The sequence below is a fragment of the Lotus japonicus genome, chromosome 4, assembly GCF_012489685.1.
Source record: "Lotus japonicus ecotype B-129 chromosome 4, LjGifu_v1.2".
Lineage (NCBI taxonomy): Eukaryota > Viridiplantae > Streptophyta > Magnoliopsida > Fabales > Fabaceae > Lotus > Lotus japonicus.
Window position 1 is genome coordinate 22391730 of NC_080044.1, and position 25186 is coordinate 22416915.

General features: G+C 39.4%; 2 protein-coding genes across 2 annotated transcripts; both read left to right on the forward strand.

The window, feature by feature from the left end:
- The first annotated feature begins 9104 nt into the window (after positions 1–9104).
- Positions 9105–11272, forward strand: LOC130710941 (pentatricopeptide repeat-containing protein At1g77360, mitochondrial-like). Its single transcript, XM_057560340.1, has one exon. The coding sequence runs from the start codon at positions 9435–9437 to the stop codon at positions 10908–10910; it is 1476 nt and encodes a 491-aa protein (XP_057416323.1). The 5' UTR covers positions 9105–9434; the 3' UTR covers positions 10911–11272.
- A 5403-nt stretch (positions 11273–16675) lies between these two features.
- Positions 16676–18058, forward strand: LOC130713766 (NDR1/HIN1-like protein 12). The gene has a single exon (XM_057563562.1). The coding sequence runs from the start codon at positions 16837–16839 to the stop codon at positions 17449–17451; it is 615 nt and encodes a 204-aa protein (XP_057419545.1). The 5' UTR covers positions 16676–16836; the 3' UTR covers positions 17452–18058.
- The last annotated feature ends 7128 nt before the right edge of the window (positions 18059–25186 follow it).

Genomic DNA, 25186 nt, shown 5'->3' on the forward strand with positions numbered 1-25186 from the left:
ATTCATTCATACTTCTCCCTCCAACATTTCCCCTTTCTCTCTGAACCCTAAAACCTCATCCTCTAAGAATCATGGGTAAATCAAGGAAACCTAAGGCGAATGTTTCTGCTGCTACCACACAAACTGCCAAAGATCAGGAGAAGCAAAGATTCGAGGAAGCTCAGAAGATTCTGAATGCACCAAATGTAGTCACCTGTGCAAAGAAAGTGGAAGAACTGAATGTGTGCTGCGAAGCAAGAGTTGATTTTGATAATCTTGCTCAACAAGGGTTTGATATCAGGAACCAAGTCGAGTTGCAAGGATGGTCTGGGTACTTCAACAGGCTCGTTGGTCCAATCTATCACAAATTGGTTGTCGAGTTCTGGAAAAATGCAGTGTGCAATGACTACTACGTCGTCTCCCATGTACTGGGCAAGAAAATTGTGATCTCTGAAGAATCTATTGCAAAGCTGCTGGGTATGAAGTTCCAGGAGGGAAAAAGGATCAAGAATGTTGAAGCAAATGTTGCTGGAATGAGGACCGTTGTCAACAAGGCGCTCTATGATAACTGGTCTTACGAGAAAACCAAGTACAGCTTTAAGGACTTGAAGTCTGAGATGAAGATTTGGCAAAAGATCTTCATGCACTGCATTCACCCTAGAACTGGAGGAACTGATTACCTGAATGCAACTCAGAAGGTAATCATGTACTACATTTCAACTGGTGAGCTTATATGTTTGCCATTCCTTCTTTTCAATTATCTGAAGGAGTGTGTGGAAAAATCAAGGACCACAACTGGTTCTGAGAACAAGAGATTCATCTCCTACATTCTGTATGGAAGGCTACTGTCAGATATCTTCGTCCAAAACAAGCTTGTTAAGACTCTATCAGATCTTGAACTTCACGAAGATCTGGCCACGATAGTTGGTGATACCCTCAATGGCACAAAGTTAAAGAAAATGCAGATCATTGAGAAGATCAAAGTAGCTCCCAAAGAAGACACTTCTGATGAAGTTCGTCAGAGGAATTACCCCATTGATGACTTTCCTATTTGGTCCAAGAAGGACAATCCAGCATGCATTCTGGAATATGTAAGGATGCTCAGAAGACAAGGAGATCCTATCACCCTTACAGAATTCGTTAACACCCTTCCTGAAAGTCCTCCTAAGCTGACTACCAGGAAATCCAGAAGAGCAACAAGCAGCAAGCCCTCAGATCCTAAGGGCAAAGGGATTCTGATAGAGGAACCTGCAAAGAAGAAGGCTGCTTCCAAGACCGTGATCATCAGGGAAGCATCTTCTGAAAGGTCTCTGAAGAGAACCTCAACTCAACAACAACAAATGTCTGATTCTGAAAGCTCAGAAGACACATGGGAAGACTTCTCAAGTGAGGAAACTGAAGATGAAGACAGGCCTCTGGCTAAGAGACGCAAAATCATTCTTGAGGAAGAGGAAGATGAGCAGGATGACCATGAGATCATCCAGAATGTAATTCAGGGTATAAGAGACTCCTCAGAGGCTGAAGAATCCACAGATTCTGATGAGGTACACTTGGTAAGAAGAAGAAAGCTGCCTCTGAAAGGTCCCCTTCAGCAGAAAGAGACAGTTGCAGAACAAGCTTCTGAATCTGCTTCAGAAGTACAACGTGAAAGAAGATCTAAAAGAACTTCTGATCCAGCAAGGGCTGTCCAACTCACCAGAACCTCACCTATCAGAAGCCCTGCTAAGGTAATTACTGAAAGCATTAATTCTGATTCTGCTTTAGTAGTTGTACCTGAACAACCCCTGCCTATATCTACTTCCATGCCCACCTTAACCCAAACAGCACCCACTCAACCTGAAACACAAACTCACACACAAGCTGAACCTCAAGCTCCTATTTCAACCATCCAAACAGCTACCACATCCATTCCTTCCATTCCAATTTACACCTCTTCCACATCCATCCCAACTGAACCAGTACCTCCCTTAAATTCCTTCATTCAAGACATTATTCAAAGTGAGGCAACTCTAAAGACCTTAGTTCAGCAATTCACTTCCAAGCCAGCATCTACTCCACACATCTTTCTCATAACCCAGACTGGTGAGATCCCTGCTGAGAAAGAGAAGGAAGATGATGATGTCCAAATCCTTGAGCCTCCTTTCAATGTGAAGCCTCTTCAACAAATTGCTTCCAATTTTGAAGATCGGATTCCAGACGCTGCTGAGACCTCCTATGTATCCTTGTCCAATTACTCAGCAGTCAACTCACAGGATCTGAGTTTCACTTCACCTGAGAAGACTGTCACCTCAAGGCAAAGGCCAGATACTATCTCTGAAGCTGAGCATATGGATGAATCAGATCACTCAGGCGTCGAGAAGGATCATGAGATTGATTCCATTCCTTCTGAACACATGGAAGAATCAAATACTTCGAGCTCCAATGCTGCCAGAACTCCTCAGCCTGTTCTGACCCTGGCCACCTCTTTCCTCCCTCAGAGTCTTCCTCAACTCATTCAGGAGTTTTCTGCAGAAGCAATTAGAAGGGTGAACTGGCTGTATCAGGTAACTGATAATCAGTTTGATGCTTCTCTTGTTGATAGTCTATGGTCTGCATTTGAGAGTTGGTCAGAAGGCAAAGGTTATGAACTTCAGAAGCAGCTTAGCAGGGAGAAAAGACTCAGAGTTCATGATGCATCTGAGAGGGTCTATGAGCAGAGGCAGAGAGTGCTGCACAAGGTGTGTGAGCCTCTGAGACGAGCTATGGCTGAAAGACCATGTGTTGTCTCTGAATGTACCTCAGAGGATGTTGAGATGGTTTCAGCAGAGGAAGAAGAAGAAAGCACAGATGGTATAGTTATTCTGGAAGATGCAGATGCTGATGAGGTTCAGAAACAAGGGCCGATTCACGTTGATACTATTATGACTTCAGAAGCTGAAGCTGCCACTCATCCACAAGCATCAGAAGTTCCTCCCTCTGCTCCAGCTCCAGAAGTTGCCGTTTTAGCTGCCCGGATCGACAGGATTCAAGATGATCAGCAGCGATTGTTTCAGATGGTTGAGCAACAAGGACAAGTTCAGACTAAGCAAAGCAAGCAGATTGCAGAATCATCAAGCAAAATGGAGGCCATCATGAAGTATCTAATGGAAAACCTTCCCTCCTCTTCCAAGCCATGATTCCTCATCTCTATCATGCATACATTTAATTGTTATGACCGCATTTATTTTATGCTGACTATGTTTAATTATTTCTTATCTGATTCAATGCACCGTCCATTTAGTAACTTACATGCCTTTATGATTTGATAAGTTTTCTGCATGTTTTTCTGTTACCTTTTCTCCTTATAATCTTCGCCATCCTTCTTCTTCATCACAAAGCAATTCACTCCCTCATCATTCTATTTCATTACTCCTTGTTCAAGAATGACTTCTGTCGATTTGATTTCTGAACTCAAGACTTTGGTATTTGACCAAGTCTTTCCATGGAGTGTTAATCTTTCCTCTTCTGAGATCTCTCAAGCTATTGAGAAGATTGAGCATCTTCTGACCTGTTGGCTCACCTCTCATCAGACTCTCTGTCTTCAGAACCTTCAAGAAGTTCTGACTGACCTCCTCCGTCTGACCAATCGTCGGAAGGACGTTGAAGATCAATTCCAGGGCATTTGCATGCTTCTGGAATATGAAGCAGATAACGATATAGCGGATCCAGAGGCGGTCCAGGAGAATGTGGCGTTGAAGGAGGAGCTAGCTACTCAGTTAGCCTCAATTGATCAGGACATTCGTCCCCTCCACCTTCACCTTCTATCCATGAAGAATTCTCGAGTGTTCCTATTTGTCTAGGATTAGTCTTCTTCATTCCTCTCTCTCCCTTGTACTTCTTCTCCGTTCAGTAATAATAACATATTTAGTTGCATCATTTCTTGTTATTGTTACTGTTGTTTTTGTTTTTTCACTCTTTTTGATTATGACAAAAAGGGGGAGTACATATATTGGTTTTGATAAATTTTTATATTACATAAAACCAGTAGAGGAGAACAAGTATCAATACTTATAGCACATAGATATTGTCAAGTGTCTCAGATAAGGAATACATTTTGTTCATTTTATTCTTATCGTGAACTAATCTTGCTTCTGACGCCTTATTCCAATTACATCTAGACAACACTCTATGTTATTATGTGATATACGCTAAGTTCTGAACCATCACTTCTGATGAGTATACATCTCTTCAAGCGTAAATTCTGATCACATAACCAGACTCCGAATCTAGTTTCTTCACAAATTCATCAAGTCATAGATTCAGGGGGAGTCAGAGGGAGACCATTGCTCAGAATCAGGTTTTAACCCAGATTCAGAAAGAGCATTGCAAACCGTTACACAAGGATAAGTTTAATCTCTGATCCTTTCTCTCTTGTGTATTCAGTTTATTGTGTAAAAATTGTTCATCAAAATACTTGTTTTGTCATCATCAAAAAGGGGGAGATTGTAAGATCAAGGTTTGATCAGTGGTTGCATCTCTATATTTTGATGATTACAATTAAGGTTTGTGATGATGAACAATTGTGGTACCCTAACGTTTGTCTTTTTAAGTTGTGACAAACAGGTTCTGAATCTGACCCAAGCCTATTCGTTCAGAAGAAGAAGAAGAACCAAGGGTTACTAAAAAGAGAGCTCTTTATCCCACCATGTTCGTTCTGAACAGTGGCAAAAGCTTCAGAAGCTCTGAAGATGGAAGCTCTCAAGAAGATCTGAAGAACTCAAGTCAGAAGTTCTGAAGACCAGATGTTCCAGTGGAACGGTCCAGATGCAGAAGACTCAAGTTCTGAAGACTTACAAGAAGTTGGTTCTGAAGACCCAAGCTATTCTAGCTCTGACGATCAGAAGTTCTGAGGAACTTGTTCAGAAGCAGAAGTTGCACGGTCAGAGGAATCCAAGCTTCAATCTGACGATGATCAGAAGCTTCATCAACGTTCATCTGAAGCTCCTTCATCACAAGTCAACTGGTGAAAGGACAGGTCGCTATCACAGTACAACGTCGTACAAGTCTCAGTCTGTCCGCCACCTACCTTGCACAGCCTAGTAGTCTGATATTACAGAATTGCCACTCCAACGGATAAAACCCTAGCAACGGCTACATCACAAGTGTTGGAGTATATAAAGGCTGAAGAAAGAAGAAAGAGACTAAGAAACTTTGCTGAAAATATTCAACATATACGAACCATTCTCTTAGCATTATTTCTTCACTGTTCTTAAACTTATGAGTTTACTATTCGCTTGTTAGAAGCACTCTTTGTAAACCCGAAACCTTTTACATCATATTGTAAAGTTCATCAAGAGACCAAGGTTGGTCGGATCTTGAGAGGACTGAATCAAGGCTGATTCAGTATTTAGCTAGTCTTAAGATGTTCGATAGATCAGCTTCTTAAGAGGATACTAGTGAGAAAATCAGTGTATTGTTAGTCACTTAGCAGGTTGCAAAGTGCAGTTGTAACACTCATTGATTTTAGTGGATTGCCTTCATCAGAAGAAGGAAGAAATCACCTTCACAGGTGGACTGGATTAGCTTGAGCTTTTATCTCAAGTGAACCAGGATAAAATACTCGTGTGCTTTACTTCCTATCATTAAGCACTTAGTTTTTATCTTTGAGTTTTGAAAAAGCAGAAAAAGTATATCAAGGATTCAAAAACTCTATTCAAACCCCCCCTTTCTAGTGTTTTTCGCACCTTCTAGTCTTTGATGCCATACATTCACCTCATCTTCTTTAGTTAACAAACATCTGGAAACATGAGCTTTTTCTTCTGATGTCCACATATAACAGTTGTCTTTTGATCTGACTCCTCTCATCACAACTTTCTCATCATCAGTGGTCACAACACATTCTATCTTATTGAACTTCACATCATATCCTTGATCACACAGTTGACTTATGCTGATTAGGTTGGCTGTTAAACCATTCACAAGTAGCACATTGTTCAAGTTAGGAGATTCTGTGCTAACAAGTTTTCCTACTCCCTTGATCATTCCTTTAGCTCCATCTCCAAACGTAACATAGTTGGTGGAGTGACTTCTGACGTCTTGCAAGAAGCTCTTGTTTCCTGTCATGTGCTTTGAGCAGCCACTATCAAAATACCAATCTTCCTTTGATGATGCTCTGAAGGACGTGTAGGCTACCTGACATCTGACTTCACCCTTGAGCTTCCATTGCTTCCTCATCTGTACAGGCTTTTTCTCGTGCATCTGAGGATAACCATATAACCTGTAACAGTAGGGCTTTATATGACCATTCTTACCACAATAGTGACACTTCCAAGGTACAGTTTTGTCAAGCTTAAGCTGGGGTTTCACATGCAGAGGTACATGTCGAGGCAATGAATCTGACAACTGATAATTTATGGGCTTCTTGAATTCAGTTTGTTTTGCAGCAGACACAAACTTCTTTGAACCTTTCTGATTTTCTTTGTTTGCTGTTTTATAGTCAAAGCCAATTCCCTTTAGACTCCCTCCTTGCTTGCTAGTTTCTTTCAGAATTTCATCAAGCATATCAGAACCACTGTTCAACATTCTAACAGATTTGTGAGTAGCTTCAAGCTTTCTTGTCAGAGTTGCCACTTCCTCTTGAAGTCCTGCATTGATCAACACTAGATTAGCCTTTTCAATAACATCAGCATTATTAAACTTACTTTGCCATTCCTCCAGATCTTCCTTCAGCTTTGTGCTGAGCTCTTTCAGTCTTTCATTCTGAGAAACAAGTTGTTCTATCTCACTTTGCTTTTCTCTCACAAGTTTACATGCTTCTTCCCACTTGATGTGTAGCAGCTTGTAAGTCTCGGCCAGTTCCTCATCTGTAATGTCCTCATCACTTGTATCAGACTCATAGATGGTTCCAGAGAAAGCATTGACTTTGTTTGCAAATATCTCCTCCTCATCTTCAGTGTCTTCATCTGACCAAGTTACCATCATACCTTTCTTCTGCTTCTTTAGATAGGTGGCGCATTCAGACCTGATATGACCATATCCTTCACATTCATGACACTGCACTCCTTTATTCTGACCAGATCTTTCTTCTTCTTTGGTCTTCCTCTGTGAATTAGAAGGCTTGGGTTTGTTATCGAACTTCATGTCCTGGACAATAGGCCTGGTTCTTTTGTCAATTTTTCTCAATGCTCTGTTGAATTTTCTTGCTAGCATGGCCAGAGCCTCTGAAAGATTTTCACCCTCACAATCTTCATCATCACCTTCATCAGTGTTTGACACAAAGGCAATACTCTTATTCTTCTTCTCAGATTTTCCACTCAGTTTCAACTCAAATGTCTGCAAAGAGACAATAAGTTCATCAACATTCATGTTCTCGATGTCATAGCAAACTTCTGAGGAAGAGATCTCAAGATCTTCCTTACAAGCTTCTCATCTGACATAGGTTCTCCCAAAGCAAATGAAGCATTAAACAAGTCACGGACACGCATGTGGAATTCTGAAATAGTCTCTTCTTCAGTCATCATCAAATTTTCAAATTGAGTAGTAAGCATCTGAAACCTTGACATCCTTACTCGAGTAGTTCCTTCATGTGCAGTTTTCAGAATTTCCCAAGCATCCTTTGCCACAGTACACGTATTGATCAGCCTAAACATATTCTTGTCAACTCCATTAAATATAGCATTTAGAGCCTTTGAATTTCCAAGAGCAGCTTCATCTTCAACACTGGTCCATTCTTCTTCAGGTGTTTCCACAACAGTAGTAGAGGTGCCTTCAACCTCAGCCTTAGTGGGGTGCTTCCAACCCTTGCCAATAGCTTTCCAAGTCTTGTTGTCAATTGATTTGAGAAAGGCTGTCATGCGAACCTTCCAGTAGTCATAGTTAGTACCATCCAGAATGGGTGGCCTATTGACTGATCCTCCCTCCTTGTTATCCATGAGAACTTGAATCAAACTCCCTGGAGCTCACCCAACCAGAACAGGGTGCCTGCTCTAATGCCAATTGTAAATTCAGGTTCCCTCTGATCCGATTGTCCTGCACGATGCTGGGACGAGAAGTTCGACAACTGCTTTACAGTAAAACAAAACTTAACAGCAGAAACAATAACACACAGTAATTGTTAACCCAGTTCAGTGAAAACTTTCACCTACGTCTGGAGGGTTTGCACCCAAAGAAAGGAAATCCACTATCTCAAGATTCAGGAATTACAGACACTCATGAACAACTCAGTTCATAGTTCACTTCCTAATCTACCCAGTGTATTTCTACTTAGAATCTCAACCTAAGTATGAGAGCCCCTCTCACTTTCTCTCAATCACTGCCACAGTGACTGGTTAACACAATAAACAAGTAGAGTTTGAACGCAATCAAACACACAGAATCTCTCTTTGCTTTATAGAATCAGTGAGCAAAGACAGATTCACAACCAACAAAGGACAAAGCACAATTAACAAATCCTAAAACACTCGATCTCTCTCTATCAGCTTCGACGCCTTCATGTTTTAGGTCTTCATCCTTTTATAGACTTCAGCAGCGGTAGCATGGGCTTTAGGGTTGGCACGGGCTGAAGAAATAGATTGCAGTAACAGCAATTCAAAACGCAATCTTGATAGATTCGGTTTCTTATTGCACAAGTAAAGATAGAAACCAATCTTTTAACAAAGATTGTTTCAACAAATAACAACCCAACAAATAAACCCTTCTGAAATAGCTACTTGCTCCTCAAGTAACTCGAAAACATATCTTCAGCAAATCTTCAGAGGGCCCACAACAGAAACACAAGCTGAGGACTGATGCCCTAGCTTCACGAGATCAGAGGCCACGGCATCTGCTTCGACAATCGGTTGTTTTGACAAAATGCATGGCAACATGTTCCAACAAATGCATTAACCAGATCATAAGATATTGAATATTGGCTACCAATTTTCAATTACTTTTTCAGCTTGTATTTTATTTTAAAATAATGATAATATAGGAATAACAAAAATTATAACGCATTCCGCTCCGTCCATTATCCAAACAATGTAATGGTAACTTTATTTCGCTCCGTCGTAAAATATCCAAACAATGGAATGAAATTTTTATTTCATTTCGCTCCGCTCCATTCCGTTCCATTATATTCAATTTCGCTCCGCTCCGCTCTATTATATTCCATCAATCCAAACATAGCCTACCAAAAGTACGCATGAGTGCATCACTCACCGAACTCCAGGTTCTGTCTCCCCCTCCTCTCGCGACATTCACTACCTTCTCTCGAATACACATGCATATATCTCCAATCCTCGCCGTGAATCACTGCATTGAACTTCATCATTCAACCTCCACCCACCATCGCATTCCATCATCAATTCAATTCAATCCAATTCACTTCCTCAAGATTCAAGAAAGAGTTTCAACCAACAATTCAATTCTCATGTCCATTCCAGAATTCAAAAATCCCTTCATCACCCAAACCCCTAGACTTAACACCCATTAACTCTTTCACTTGATCCTTCAATCTAGACATGGAAACAGTGGGCAAAAGCCCCAGAAAACACCCACCCAAAAACCCTAACAAGAACCACCCAACCCCAATTCCCAAACGCCACAAACCCAACGAATTCCCCACCCACCTCGACACCCCCAACGTCTCCCCCGTCGCGCGAACCCTCTGCAACCTCCTCACCCGAACCTCCCCTCCGGAAATCGAAACCGCTCTCACCTCCTCCGGCATCCACCCCTCCGATGACTGCGTCCGCGAGGTCCTCAAGCTCTCCTACAACTACCCCCACTCCGCCGTCAAATTCTTCCGCTGGGCCGGCCGCCTCCAGAAGCATTCTCCCCACGCATGGAACCTCATGGTCGATCTCCTTGGCAAGAACGAGCTTTTCGACCCAATGTGGGACGCGATTCGCTCTATGAAACAAGAAGGAGTGCTCACATTGCGCACTTTCGTCTCGGCTTTCCAGAGCTACTGCGTCGCCGGAAGGTTTAACGAGGCGATCATGAGCTTTGATGTGATGGATAATCATGGCATTGAGAAGGACGTTGTTGCGGTTAATTCGTTGCTCAGCTCGATTTGCTGCGAGGAGAATCAGACCTCGACGGCTATGGAGTTTTTCGAGGAGGTGAAGGGGAAGATTGCGCCGGATGGGGATAGCTTTGCCATCTTGCTTGAAGGATGGGAGAAGGAAGGCAATGCTGCAAAGGCCAAGACCACGTTCGGTGAGATGGTGATCCGTGTGGGATGGAGCAAGGAGAATGTGATGGCCTACGACGCGTTTTTGCTGACCCTGCTTCGTGCTTCGCAGATTGAGGAGGTGCTGAGGTTCCTTAAGGTCATGAAGGATCACGACTGTTTTCCAGGTTTGAAATTCTTTACCTATGCTCTTGATGTTTTTGTCAAGGAAAATGACGCCGCTCATGCAATCCCCTTGTGGGATGCCATGGTGGCCGGTGGGATAATGCCTAACCTGATCATGTACAATGCGATGATTGGGCTGCAATGCAACAATGGCGAGGTGGACAATGCGTTTCGCCTGCTGGATGAGATGGTCTTGCACGGGGCTTTCCCGGACTCCTTAACCTATAACATGATTTTCGAATGCTTGGTGAGGAACAAGAAGGTTCGCGAGACGGAGAGCTTCTTTGCTGAGATGGTCAAGAACGAGTGGCCGCCGACAAGTTCTAACTGTGCTGCGGCTATCGCAATGTTGTTTGATTGCGATGACCCCGAAGCAGCACATGAGATTTGGAGTTACATGGTTGAAAATCATGTCAAGCCACTTCATGAAAGTGCCAATGCATTGCTTATTGGTATTTGTAGCTTGAGTAGATTTTCAGAGGTCAGAAGGCATGCTGAGGACATGCTCGATCGGAGGATCATTATATATGAATCTACAATGAACAAGTTGAAGGATGCGTTCTACACAGAGGGTAGAAGTAGAAAAGACAGATTTGATAGCCTCTTCCGGAGGTGGAAAGCTCGTGTCAAGTTGTAATCTAGAAGATATCTGCCTGTTCTTTATGATTGAATATTTACTTATACTTAATCGTTGGTGTCAGAGACTAGCAGGTTTTACTTGTTTCTGGACTCTCTCGGCTTTGCCTCTAAGACAGTGTTCTATGACTTTCATCCTTTTCGCTCTGTGGTAGCCTGTCCTTTTGATAATCTTTTGCTACCGTAGTTTGTCTTTTCTGTGCAGCTCCTTTCCTTCTCCTCATATTGAATGTTTGTGTTAACATTTTTTAGGCTGGTCACACTCTGCTACTTGAGATGAACTTTTTAGCAGTTCATTAGTTGTAGTTGACTTGTGTGCAATTTTATTGACAGAATGATCATAATACAAAACGATTAGCTCTACTACAAGTCTTATGATTGCTGACCCAGCAATATCTCCTTGTTTTTTCATATTTGTGTTACAGGGAGTTCTTTTTAGGCCTGCTCATGATTTATGCAACCAGTTTTTTTTCTTCATCTTATTGCGTTACAGGAGGTTCTTTTCTAGGCCTGTTCATGAAATTTATGCAACCTTAAAACAGAGCTGCAAATTGAGTTTCCTTAGTTATCCATGTTGGGTTGAATGCTAGTTCTGAGCTATGCTCTTTCATTTTCTATGCTTATCTTATTGATGTAAATGCCTTGCTTGTGTGAATGGGGCTATGATTATATGGGGTACAACAGAAGCCTGAATGGGGACTGGGGAGTGAGACTATCAAGGAGAGGAAGAAATGTTGGGTTTTTACTTTTGGGTGGTGTTATGCGTGAAACAAGAAGTTGGTTTAGTGAGTAAATGAACAAACTAATAAAGGAACAAAATCTTGGTCAAAATCCTCACTCATCTAATAATAGTATGAAGTTATGAAGAGAAAAAAAAACTATTTTGAAAAAAAGTTGTAAGCTTTCCCTCTTCATTTAAAGACTGTACTTCATTGCAGCTTACAGACCTAGAACTTTGTATGGTGTAAGAGTGACTGAACTAGTTGCTAAAATCGTTGTATTTTTATGGAAGTGTAGAAACTAGCTACTAAACGTGTTTGCATTTTGGTTTGGGTCTAATAGAATTAGTTTGAGTTGTAAGTGAGCGGTAATCTGCTAAAGCCCAGGTACTATGGTAGGATCCGTCTCTATTAATAGAGCTCACATGTACAGTCAGGTATACACTAGATTTGTCCTCACTTTGCTCTTTCTCTCCATTTTTCTCTCTCAACCTTTGTCCTAGCCTTAATCTTTTAATGGTATCCAGATTCCAGAGCTTGATTAAGGCCCCGTTTGGAAGAGCTTATTTGAGCTTATCTGATAGCATAAACTCTTATGTCAGTGTTTGGGAGAGCTTATGCAAACAGCTTATGGCCCTACCATAAGCTGTTTTGAGCTTATTGTCATAAGCTATTCATGATAGCTTATAAAAAAGAGCTTATGCTTATCTATAGCTTATTTTCAATTTATTTCAATCAATATTTTAAAATAGCTTATGAATAAGCGCTTAATTAAGCTGGGTTTCCAAACGGGGCCTAAATCCATCAACAACAGCTTCTACATACCCGCTAACCAACCTTAATGGTGTGGTTGAAGACTATCACCCACCTAAGTCGCCTACTTCAGCATCTTTGACAGCAGGTCAGGTGATTTTCTGTCATGTGATATCGGTCAAGCTCGACGAAAAGAATTTCTTATTGTGGAAACAAGTCAAAGCTCTGATCAAAAGACATCTCCCGCGGAGGCACCTCCCATCATGATCGAGATGACAGTAATGTCGATGAAACCTACCTTCACTAAGCTTGAAGCATGTTACAAATGTTGGCCTAGAGAAATATCTTATAACAAATATCTTTGACTTATGTGCTATTTTCTCGAAACTACTTCAAGGGTAGATGATTGTTGAGCTGGGACTATCATTTGCTAGACACACTGCTTCTTGGTTTGAAGGGACCATACAACTTAGACAAAATTTGATATGGCCATCAAGGTGGTAAAGACTGCCAAAATGAAGTCAATGCAATGGTTAAATTGATCTATCTGAAATCAGTGTTGTCAATCTAGGATAGCGGAGCGATGGGCCCAAAAAATGCTATAGCAGTACAACGTATAGTGGGATGACCGCTACATTGAAGAAGGAGGAAGAAGGACAAAACTAGGAAGAGGGAGAAGGAAGGAGGAAGAACAAGGAGGAGGAAGAACGAAGGGGAAGAAGCTAGAAGCATGTCATAGGCTCATCGACAGCTGGAAGAGGCTCGTCGGCAATCACGCGTGGCTAACGGTGTGATTGGCTGTTGATGAATGATGGTTCAGGTCGAAGATGTGAAACGCACAAGACAATACGTTTCATTTATTCCCAGCGGACCCCAAAACCCTTAAAAGTTAGTCCTAATGTTAAAAAATGAGGGCATTATTGGAATTTTGACCTTCTTTGTTTCTTCTCTGTTGCGCCGCAAAAGCTTCGCGACCTTCACGATTTGAACCCCTTTTTCAGCCACCACACCCGTAGCGGCCAAGGGTTGCTCCGGACCACACCACCGTGAAAGCGTCGCGCGCTATTAACAAGCTTGTCTAAAATAAAACAACGGTCAAACTGCAACTAAGACAAACCAATGCCCGACACACACGACACCGACACCTCTGCGACACTGGCACAACACGTGTCAGACACTCCTTCATGGCGTTTGAATAAAAAATATTTTTTTGCGGTTTGGAAACTTGAGATCATGAAAGAAATTGCTAATTTGTCACTTGATGAATCAGAGCTAAAGGTTATACTTCTCAATGATGATGATCAAGAAAGAGGCAAAAACCATTAGATAGATTAGCATTTTTTTGAGACAAAGTGGTAACTTTTAAAATGGTGTGCCTCTTACGATTGCTTTTGTGAAGCTCTTGTCATTGAGCTTCCGAAGTGGTTTTTATATACACACACGCATACATACATATATATATATATATATATATATATATATATATATATATATATATATATACATGTTACATGTGTGTATATATATATCCACATTCTAAAAGTAACGAATTGTCCCTGTGTCCTACTTTTGAAGGTTAGCCGTGTCAGTATCGTGTCAAAATCGGTGCTTCATAGGACAAAACAAAGGTTAAACCACAACTAAACAAATTGGGACCTAAATAAAGCTATGAAATTTCTGAGCCACTCCTTACTACTTTTTACACTCTCCACCTCCATCACTACCCTCAACCACCACTCCCTACCCTCCATCATCGACATTTCCACCTGATATCCTCCACAGCCCACTGCATCCACCACAACCTGACACCCATCACCTCTTCTGTCACTACCTCTTGATACCCTCCCTCTGCCGCTGCACTGCACAGTCCATTGCCACCACTTCTAGAAACCTTCCACCATCCATCAACCTGCATCGTCATTGCCACTGTCCACCATCCACCAAAAGGGTGCTTCACAGTGGTGGCAATACACATGAATTTACAAGGTTATCAACTATTTTTTAAGACTAGAAACCAAAAAAAAAACATGAAGGGCCAAAATTTTCTTAAATTGGTTTAAGATACTATGAGAGTTTTATTTTATATTATATATCAAACGTTTTTGGTTCATGATTGATCTGCAATTCATCTTTTTCCCATGCTGAGCTCATACACTGTATGCTCAAAAGAGGATATCTGTTACTAGTTCTGTTTATTGATATTTGGTTGGGAAAAGTTTAGGTTTAGGTTTCAAGGTATCCAAATTCTAAGCCAGTACAGGCAAAAAGCCTTAGCAGGGGCTTATAGTGTTATTTGTATATAGCCTACCAATGAAGATTGCTTTGTGCAGGAATCAATTCTAAGCCTGTCCAGTAAAGTTCTTTGTTCCTTACCAGCTGGACCAACTCCCATTAGCTTTTAGTCTCTTTATTACTTTCAGATATGCTTACCACATTCTATGTCATGAATATATTTGGAGAAGATCACAAATTGTTGAAGCAACCCGTACCATGGGATGTGCATGTTTTGATGGCTGTATTGGACCAAACAAAAGACTATAGGTTGTGGAAGTAGCATTACTCTTCTTTTTTCCCACATGTTGGTACACATGAAAAGTCATTGTTATTGGCTTTCTATTTATAAAAAAAATATGAACAAGGGTTGAGAAAAAATTGAGATTAGAGGCATGACAGATGATTAGGGAAGACAAGTTCTAGACTCCAAACCTGTGTGCATGGAACAAGGAAACAGTTTCAAGTGTGAGGGGGAAGTAGTGGAAGACCTAGCAACACTGTCTATTTGATTTTGTTTAACTTTCATTTGTCTCTATTAGCTTTAAATTCCTTTGAGAATCATCTATGAGATTTTGCATTGCGAAGTGAAGCACCTGCAGTTGTCACCAGAAACAATTGACTTAACCACTTGAGATGGTTAACTGTTCCCACAAGTAACAGAAGTCTTAATTCTTCTGTTTCCCCAGTGTGTTGATACTAATGTTCAAAATTGTAATAATTTAATTTTTTCAGAACAAACTAACGATATGTCCATTCTAAATATCTTAGTTTGTTTTCAGTTATGAAGGTCAGTTTACAAATTAGCAATGTTTTGTGATATTGTACTGATATACCTGTAATTACTTGCTCATTTTATGTGTATTACAAAGAATGATGATACTGATTATGACATTCACATGTCTCTGAGTAATTAGAAAAAATTTAGGTCTTAGCTGCATGATCTGCATAATTTTTTGAACAATCTACATTCTCTAAATATGTGCAGCGATCCTTTCCATTTTCAGAACATGTAACTAATTTTTTTCCCCCATTAAATACTATGTGCATCAGACTCAATTGCAAACTATGAAATTGTCAATTAAATATTGGACAGGCGATATCTGCAGTTTGAACTTTTGCAACAGCTGTTGTGTGTAGGTTTTCTTTATTCATTTGCACGCTTTGCAATCTCAGTTTCTTGCAAATTCTGTCTATGAATACTGGTTTTGTTTTATGAATTCCACATTTTTTTACACTAGTGAAGTATTGAGTTATTAGTATAACTGTTATCCACAAAAGGATTCATGTTTAGAAGAACGATTCTTCTATCTGGCACTTTATTTATTAAGGCTTGTTGATGAATATTGTTTTCTTTCCACTATTAACTATGAATTTTTTTAAACAGAACTGAATTCAAATAAAAAAAAAAGTTAATCTAAATAGAAATAAGAGATTGTGTGTACAACTACGTGCGGATGTAATTTGGGTGCTTGAAATATTGCTCTTTAACTGGCTTGGAGTTCTCAACCTAGTCAGTCATCTTGTATTTCTTGTTCATCGGTCAAAACTTTTATATGATTTCAAATTTGTTCGTAAAAATATTTCTTCTATATGAACTTTTGTGATATTAAGCGTTCTCACTCTTTGATGTCATGTATATATACAACTCCTGCATGGATTGTAATATACCTAATCTGTGTTTATTTAGTTTTCTGAAGTTTTAAAAAGGCATACAATTAAGCAGTGACTATTTCTACTCGATTGAAAATTTTGTAATATAAAACTGGTATATAACCATAATGCATATTAATTATCTTTAATTGTATTTTATCAAATAAGCATAATCTACTGATGCGAGTTTAGACATGGGACAGAATTTAGAATACTTTAGCAATGCAAGTTTGGTATATTACTTTTTATAAGTGAAATAACTGCCGAGATTCTTAGTTGTTGAGAAGCTAGGCAGCATAAGAAAATATATTTGCAAAAAAAATCAAATGCTTTAAAGAGACGAAAAGTAGATACCAACCTTAGCTTCACGCCAATAATAGTTAAAAGAAGTTAAATTTAGTTCCCTTGCTGGTAAACACGTTCCAACTACCCATAACATCAAATTGGGAAGAAAATCAGGAAGCATGTTTTACTGTTTTGATCCCTGAATCTTCATGCTGTTTCTTAATTTGAACAATCACCACTATCCCCATGACTGTTTTCAAAAGAAATCTGGTATCGGGTGGTGCCGGTGGCCGCACCAACCTCTTAGTGTGGTTAGCTGCCATTATTTGCACGATTTTCGCGATATCTGTTGTAGTTTGCGGCATAGTAGTGTTCATTGCTTACATGGTGATTCACCCTAGGGTACCTGTGATGAGTATCACTAGTGCTCATCTAGATCTTCTAAAAAATGATTATGCTGGTCTACTCCAAACCCAGATCAGCATTGTCGTGACCGCAAAGAATGGGAATGCAAAGGCTCATGCGTCGTTCTCCAACATAAGATTCAACCTTACCTACCAGGGCCAAGGCATAGCAATGCTGGTTGCGGACCCATTTGAGGTGCCAAAGAACAGTTCGAATGATCTTAATTATGTTGTTCAGTCCTCTTCTATACCGTTAACTCCGGACCAAATGGAGGAAGTGGATGATTCGTGGAAAAGGAATGAGATTAGTTTTGATTTCAAGGGAGCTGCAAGGACACGTTGGAGGGTAGGGCCTATTGGATCTGTTAAGTTCTTGTGTCGTCTGAGTTGTAAACTCAAGTTCCACCCTGTGAATGGGAGTTACATACCCTCGCGGTGCACCTCCAAATCAAAATGATTCTTTTCTTTCCTCCATTTTGAACAAGTTCTTACATAGCCAGCTTCTTCCCTCTGTGGACCATGTTTGCTAATATAGATTTTCAGGTAATAAATTTGAGAATCTTGTCTTTGCTTTTGTAGGAGATAATTTAATCGTGCTAGATTAATTGTAAGCATGCATATCTATCCCGAAGAAACTCTTTTAGGAAACTTTTAACTTTAGTGGTAGTTGATTTAATATCTAATACCATCTGTGAATGTAACAAGTTTATCAAATTTACTTTGGTGTATGCTGCATCCTTTGTTCTTCCGTAGTTCCGTCTAGGTTTTTTTTTTTTTTGTTTGGATTCATCCTTTTCAAAGGAATGAGAAAATAGAGATAAGATTTGCAAGACTGGAGAATTGGCACATTGTTATTCATGCTTTTTGTTCCGGCTTTCAAGTGTTCATCTTCTCTATAGATAGCCAAACTTGAAAGGGGAAAAATATTTTGGAAATTCAAATTACCACTAACAAAGACAGAGATTAAACCAGATTTAATTAAGAGATTAGAAAAATCCAACCATTCGATCAACATGAAAAGGGGGTAATGATCTCACGCCTTTCTTCTTTTGGCACCTTTTCAATGAAGCTTTTCCCTCGAGCTGTTTTACGCATTTGGTGCTATCTCTGTTGCTAGGTTTCACATATGCGCTTTATGGTAACACCTTAGTTTTTTATACGACATGTTACATGTTGTTCGGTATCCTATTCAAGTGGCACGAGGGACCAGGGTCACATGATCACATCTCAAGAATTTCAATTACATTGTCATTAATGACCGTGTATCACTAAACAATAGTACTTATCACTCTCGTACACCAACTTTTGTGGTAGTTTTTGACCGCTAGAGTTTGTGGTAGTTAAAAATCTTCATCATTGTCAAAACCTGCTATAAAAATGAGCCTATGAACATTGTATGCACTATTTAGTGGTACACTTATCACTAATGTAGTTGAAATTCTCCTAGCTTAAAACTCCCATAAAGGTGGGCATTTGAAAGTGGTATGTACTATTTAGTACTATGAGCATAAGGGTTGTTCCAATTACTAGTGCATAATGACTCAAAGCAAAAAGAGTATAAGAATGTCGCCTTAAAATAACACACACTTTAAAAGAGCAAGTGCACCTTATTGTGTAAGTAATATAGGATTGTAAGTTTCAGTTATCGAATTCAAGGGATTAGGTGATGAATTAGAGTTAGGGGATTGATTCATAGTTTAAGCAAATAAAGTTGAGATTGATTATGATGTTATGGTTATAGGCGAATAATAATGAAGAGATTAAGAATGAGAAGGATTCGAGATTGTAATACCATTGGATCATCTACCCCGCTTATTATATATGATATCCTAATTACTAATTGTGCCAACCATGCCCCTCCTATAATCTTAACTCGTCGCTAAGTTGTTGATAACTGTCTTACCAGACTACCCTAATTTACTAGTATCCGTCATTGTAAGCGATAAGGGAACATATGCATGAAGTGCATAGAGGTGAGTTAGAGATATTTCACTACCTAACTGTAGAAAGTTGAAAATTTAGAAGAACTAGTCCTAAACCCCCGCTATGAGCGATCTATTCTCAATTCCATATACTTTTTTCCCTTTCACTGATTCCACAATTAACTGGTCTAATTAGGTAGTGTTTGGCCTAACCTTGTTTGGTTCTCTTCTCCTTAAAAGGAGAACCTAGGCCAAACACATTAAAAGCTCTTTGAAAAATAAGTAACTTATTTTATTGAGGAAAAAGATAATAAGAAGCTTTTAAGAAGAAAAAAAGGTATCAAAAGGATCTTTATAGAAAGAAAGAAAAAAAGTAACTTAATTTCTTTATGGAGACCACAATATCGTGCTCTTATTTACGAGGTTTATCTATCATCACCTCCATTGTCGCGACCACCTTCACCACTGCTGCGAGCACCCTCCACCATTGTGAATGTTACCACCACCTCCTTCATCACTACCTTCACCTACCACCACCACCACCACAGTCACATTTACCATTACTACAACCACTTCCCTCCACCATTAACATCGTTGCTGCCATCGCGACCATCACCGTAGCCACCAAGTAACATTCATCTCCACCACCACCAACTCCATCACTGGCACCACCCTCTATCGCTGTCGCAACCACCTCCACCACCATCCCCACCACCACCACCCCTCCGCAACTACCATTGTTGTCACGTCCTCCACCACCACTGCCTCCACCCTCCACCACTAGCTTCATCATAACCACCCCAACCTTCCACCACCACCACTTTCACTGTCGTCATTGTCGCCTCCACCCTCTACCCTCACCCCCACCAGTATAACTACAACCACCCTCCACTACCACCAACATCGCTGCCATCGTACTACGATCACTGCCACATGATAACAACCACCTCCACCAACATCTCCGCCATATCCTTACTGCCTCAACCACCACCTCCATCATCATTGTCATTATCCCTGCCACGAAGTAATTATCAGCTTATCGCCACCACCTCCATCATCATTGCCATTGTCCCTGCCACTAAGTAAGTATCGGCTTATCGCCACCTCCGCCACCGCCATTAGATAATACCGAGCTCCCCCATCTTGTCACACAACCACCCTTTGTCATTGACTCACAAAGTGATAAATAACTTTAAATTAAAATTAGCTTTTGAGTTATAAAAAAATAAAAGTTGACAAACTAACTTTTACTCTTTTTAAAGCTCTTATTTTGAGCTTTAATTTAAAAGTAGATTGAATATCGGATAAAGTGTCAATAACATGCTGGTAAGGTCAGTAGAAATTCACTACTAGGGAGATTTGAAACCTCGATCTACAAGAATGTGAAAATTTAACCCGAAACCTATTTTGTGGAGACTTATTGTTTTTTTTTGTAAATCCGAAAGATAAATTACACCCTCCAAGGATTGATCCCTAGACCTCCCTAACCTAACCAATATATCCAGGACCGTGTAGAGAGGTTTTAGGGCGTTAGGCGAAAATTTTAAAGTAATTTTATTTTGACAAGAATCTTAAAGAGAACTAACATTACATAAATTATCAATTTTTTATATTAATTTTCCAGCTTTTTGAGGTGCGAAACCATTTATCAAGAGTTTTATACTGTAAAATAAAAAAGATTATGAACAATGAATGAATCAATGAGAGATTTTGCAACGCTTTAATATCAAATATCTTCTTTGAAAATTTACTTCAACGTAGAAAATGAATTTTTTCTATTTTTTAGAGAAGAAATAGTAAGTGAAGAGCAAATATATACAATACTATATACATAATTCATTAAAAACTAACTGTTATGAGTAACACAATTTAATTTTTTGATTTTTGCACTTTTAAGTTCTTACATTGCATTGCTAATGTTGCAATTCATTAATTTTCATTGTTTCATTGCCCTTTCAAGTCTCAGTAATATATCCTATATAATATGTACATATAAATATATTTAGGGGCCTATATATTCTTGGGGTGGAGGCCTTAGGCAATTGCCTATTTTGACTAAGGCCTTACACGACCCTGCATATATCTGATAACTCTTAACACTTCAGTTTGTTGGGAAACGACAGAGCTGAAGAAAAATTAAAACACAATCACAACACAAGAAAATTACGTGAAACTCCAAAATTGGAGAAAAAACCACGACCGTTGTCTAAACCGACAACTAGAGAATTATCACTATGTGAAAATTGTTACAACACATAAACTTCTCTCACTCTCACCCCAATGTCCCAGTACAACCACGCTCTCACAAAGTAAATATTTAAACTAAGTCAGATATAAGCTTAAAGTGCTACTGACTGGTACATCTAAAAATAAAGAACCTAGGTCTAATATATAGCCTGGGTCTCCCCCTTACTTCACCACACTAAGCAATGTGAGACTTCTCCAATAGCTAATTTTTAACCTCCTTCTTTATTTTAGAAACTTGGCAATGTGAGACTTGACAATAAGCCCCAACAATCTCTACCTTGATTGTAAGAGTTACACATCATCCGCTTACATTGTCTATACCGACAATCATACTCCAGCATAAAGAGTACACTTCACTTGGAAATAAATCATCCAAGAATTTTCTTCACTTGGAACTAAACCATTCCAAGAATTTCCACATGTCGAAACCTTGTTGAAATTTTATGGTGCAACTCTCATGTTGGCTTCCAGGAAGTTCTTCATCCATCGACACCTCTCACCACACACCTTGCATCAATGCCAACCAATGCTCGTGTGTTGTTTCTGAATCTGCTAGCAATAACTTGTCCTTTTCCATGGTATAGCGGAAAATATCATAAGGACAAACTTTATCTTCTAGATGAGATCACCATCATCTCCCACAAAAAGGGAGGCAGTGCTAGCACTTACCTCAGAGTCTTTTTCAAATACTTCCCCACCTGGACAATTTCTTTTCACATGCCCAGACTTTCCACACTTCCAGCACGCAAAATTCTTTGCATGGATCTTCTTCCCATTAGCCCCACCTCCAGTTAGCAATGTTGAGCTTGATGAAGTGCTTTCATCATTTTTCATTCTTCTTTCTTCAGAAATAATTTTAGTTGCAACTTCTTCAAAACTCAAACTTTCCTTCCCATACATCAAAACAGGTTTCAGATGAACTTAGGAAGATAGAAGGGACAAAATGAGCCTTAACGCTTTATCTTCATCATTAATCTCAACTTTAATAGATTCCAGATCGGAGATAATATTATTCAAAGTACTGAGATGATCAGAGATTTTCGTACCTTCAACCATGCGCAGATTATGGAATTTCTCCTTCAGAAACAACCGATTTGAGATGCCCTTTGCCTGATATAACCCTTCAAGCTTCTCCTAGAGTTCCTTGGCTGATGACAAATTATGCACATTTGCAAGAACACTCTTTTGCAAAGACAGACGAATTGCACTTGCAACCCTCAAATCTAGTTCCTCTCACTTGTCGGCCAGCATGTTGGAAGTGTTTACTTTCAGCGCCTTGTGTAATCTTGATTGTATCAGCACATCCTTGACTTCTACTTTCCACAAGCCAAAGTTGATTCTTCCATCAAACTTCTCTATGTCAAACTTCATAGCGCTTGAATAAGACATAGCAGCTGCAAACTTCTTCTTCAGCACCTTCACAATATCACACTTCTTTTCTGGTGTGGAAGATCAGATAATACTGCAACCACAAAGCATAATAAGAATTGTGATATCTCATCGAACCGAAGCTCTTGATATCACTGTTGGAAAACGACAAAGCTGAAGAAAAATTAAAACACAATCACAACACAAGAAAATTACGTGAAAACTCCAAAACCGGAGAAAAAACCACGACTGTTGTTTAAACCGACAACCAAAGAATTATCACTATGTGAAAATTGCTACAAAATATAGACTTCTCTCACTCTCACCCTAATGCCCCAGTACAACCACACTCTTGCAAAGCAAATATTTAAACTAAGTCGGATATAAGCTTAAAGTGCTACTGAATGATACATCTAAAAACAAAGAACCTAGGTCTAATATATAGCCTTGGTAGGGATGACAATGGATCTCGGACCCATAGGGTACCCGCAAAAAATACCCACCATGGGTAGGGTAAAAACCCGCTAGATGGGCATGGGGTTGGGTATGGGTAACTACCCGCAAAAAGTAGTGGGTATGAGTGCGGGTATGAGCATTATAGTACCAAACCCGCCCCATACTCGCACACATATATTATTATTATTATTAGGCTAAAAAGCATTTTTGGCCCCTAATGTTTCAAGTTTGTGCAAATTCTTCCCCTACTCTATTTTTGTCGACGTTTCTACCCCTCATATTTTCAAACAGTGCACCATCTACCCCTCCGTCAGTCAGGCTTTCTCAGGAGAGGTTCCTGAGTGGATTGGAGAGATGAAGAAGAGTATATGAAGTTGATGATGATCAAGGAAATGATATAAATTAAATTTTCTTGATGTATATATCAATTATGTATGTAACTGAACTGGTTAAATGCATGTTTTGCTACTTAAACAGGTCTCGAGTTTGAATCTCCCATGCCCCTTTTTACCAATTTCACTTGTAATTTCCACGTGACAGGTCCAAAAAATATATAAAAAAAGTCAAATCAGCTCATTCCGTTAGTTTTTTAACGTCTGACTGACGGAGGGGTAGACGGTGCACTGTTTGAAAACATGAGGGGTAGAAACATCGACAAAAATAGAGTAGGGGCAGAATCTGCACAAACTTGAAACATCAGGGGCCAAAAGTGCTTTTTAGCCTTATTATTATTATTATTATTTGGTGATATATTAAGTTATTAACAAATTAACTTAAGGTATAACGTTCAAACTTACTCTTTAAAAAAAAGGTGAGTATGTAAGGTATTGATAATTATTGTTAATTTACTCCCACTTATTTTTAAAATTAGTAAGTTAATAACCTACAATTCTAAAAAATATGTTTAGTTGAATGATTTTATTGTTAAGTATTCGGATAATCTTTTGTATTCTTTATTTAAAAAGTTAGTTGTATTTTTTTTTCTATTAACAAAAATAGTGAAAAATTATATTTTGGTTAGCTGAATTGCGGGTAATAGGCTCGGGTACGGGCATAAAGGTACTCAGAAGGTACGGGGACGAGCATTCGAGTTGCTACCCACGCAGGTATGTGGACGGGTATAAGTAATTTTTGAAAGGCTTAATTGCACTTTTGATCCCCCAACTTTGGCCTTCCTGCGAAAATCGTCCCCGAACTTCAAAATTAGCAAAAACCATCCTCAACGTTTACACTCTATTGCAAAATTGGTCCGTCGTTACACTTCCGTCTAAAAACTAACGTTTTCTGGGTAAAAAAAATAATAAAATAAGAAAAAACTTCATCATCTTCATCTTCTTCATACCTTCAAACTTAGAATTCCAGAAAAAACAAAAAAAAAAAATGCATGATTTAAGAATCTCATTACAAACTAACAATTAATCAAGCATAAATTCTGAGGCACAAAAATATAGTGGTGGAGAAGTTCGCAAACGATATGGGTTTCTCTGAGCTTCAAAACCAGCATCAACCTTCCATAAATCAACCCCAAATATTTCTTTGAGCTTCAAAACCAACTCAAAACTTGATACGGGTTCCATTGTCGTTGCAGATCTGGGTTGGATTGAAGATGATGAGATCGAAGAAGAGTAATATTCTCCCATCAACAAACCCAAAAAAAAAACTCATTTTCTTGCGCTCTGCTTCTCGCTTGTGCTGCTTCGGCGTGACATGACGTAGCGAACCATGTGTTGGGTTGTTGCAGCACATCTCGCAGAGGATAGGGGTTCAGATCCTATCTTCGTGGTGGAGCAGGAGCGCTTAAGCGTCCCTTCTTTGATCTTCGCCTTGTCGCTCACTGTGCCGCTCACCGTTTGATGTGTTGTTGGCCGGAACATGGTGACGACAATGAATATAGCAAAGTGGATCAGTGTTGTTTCCTTTGAAGATGAAAAATTATTACCAGCAGTTGAATTTTTTTCCTTTCTAATGTTTCTTAAAATTATTGTAGGCACTCTTGTGCTTTTTGGGTGAGGATGAAGAGATGATAAATAATTCATTTTTTTTGAGTTTTTGTTGTTGTTAGGGATGAGGATGATGAAAGACTATTGGAGATAATGAGGAGTAAATTTCATATTCTGAGTTTTTGTTGTATGATGATGAATAAAGATTAATTTTCTCCAAAGCTCAGGGAAACCCAGATTCAATTCTTTTCCATATTAG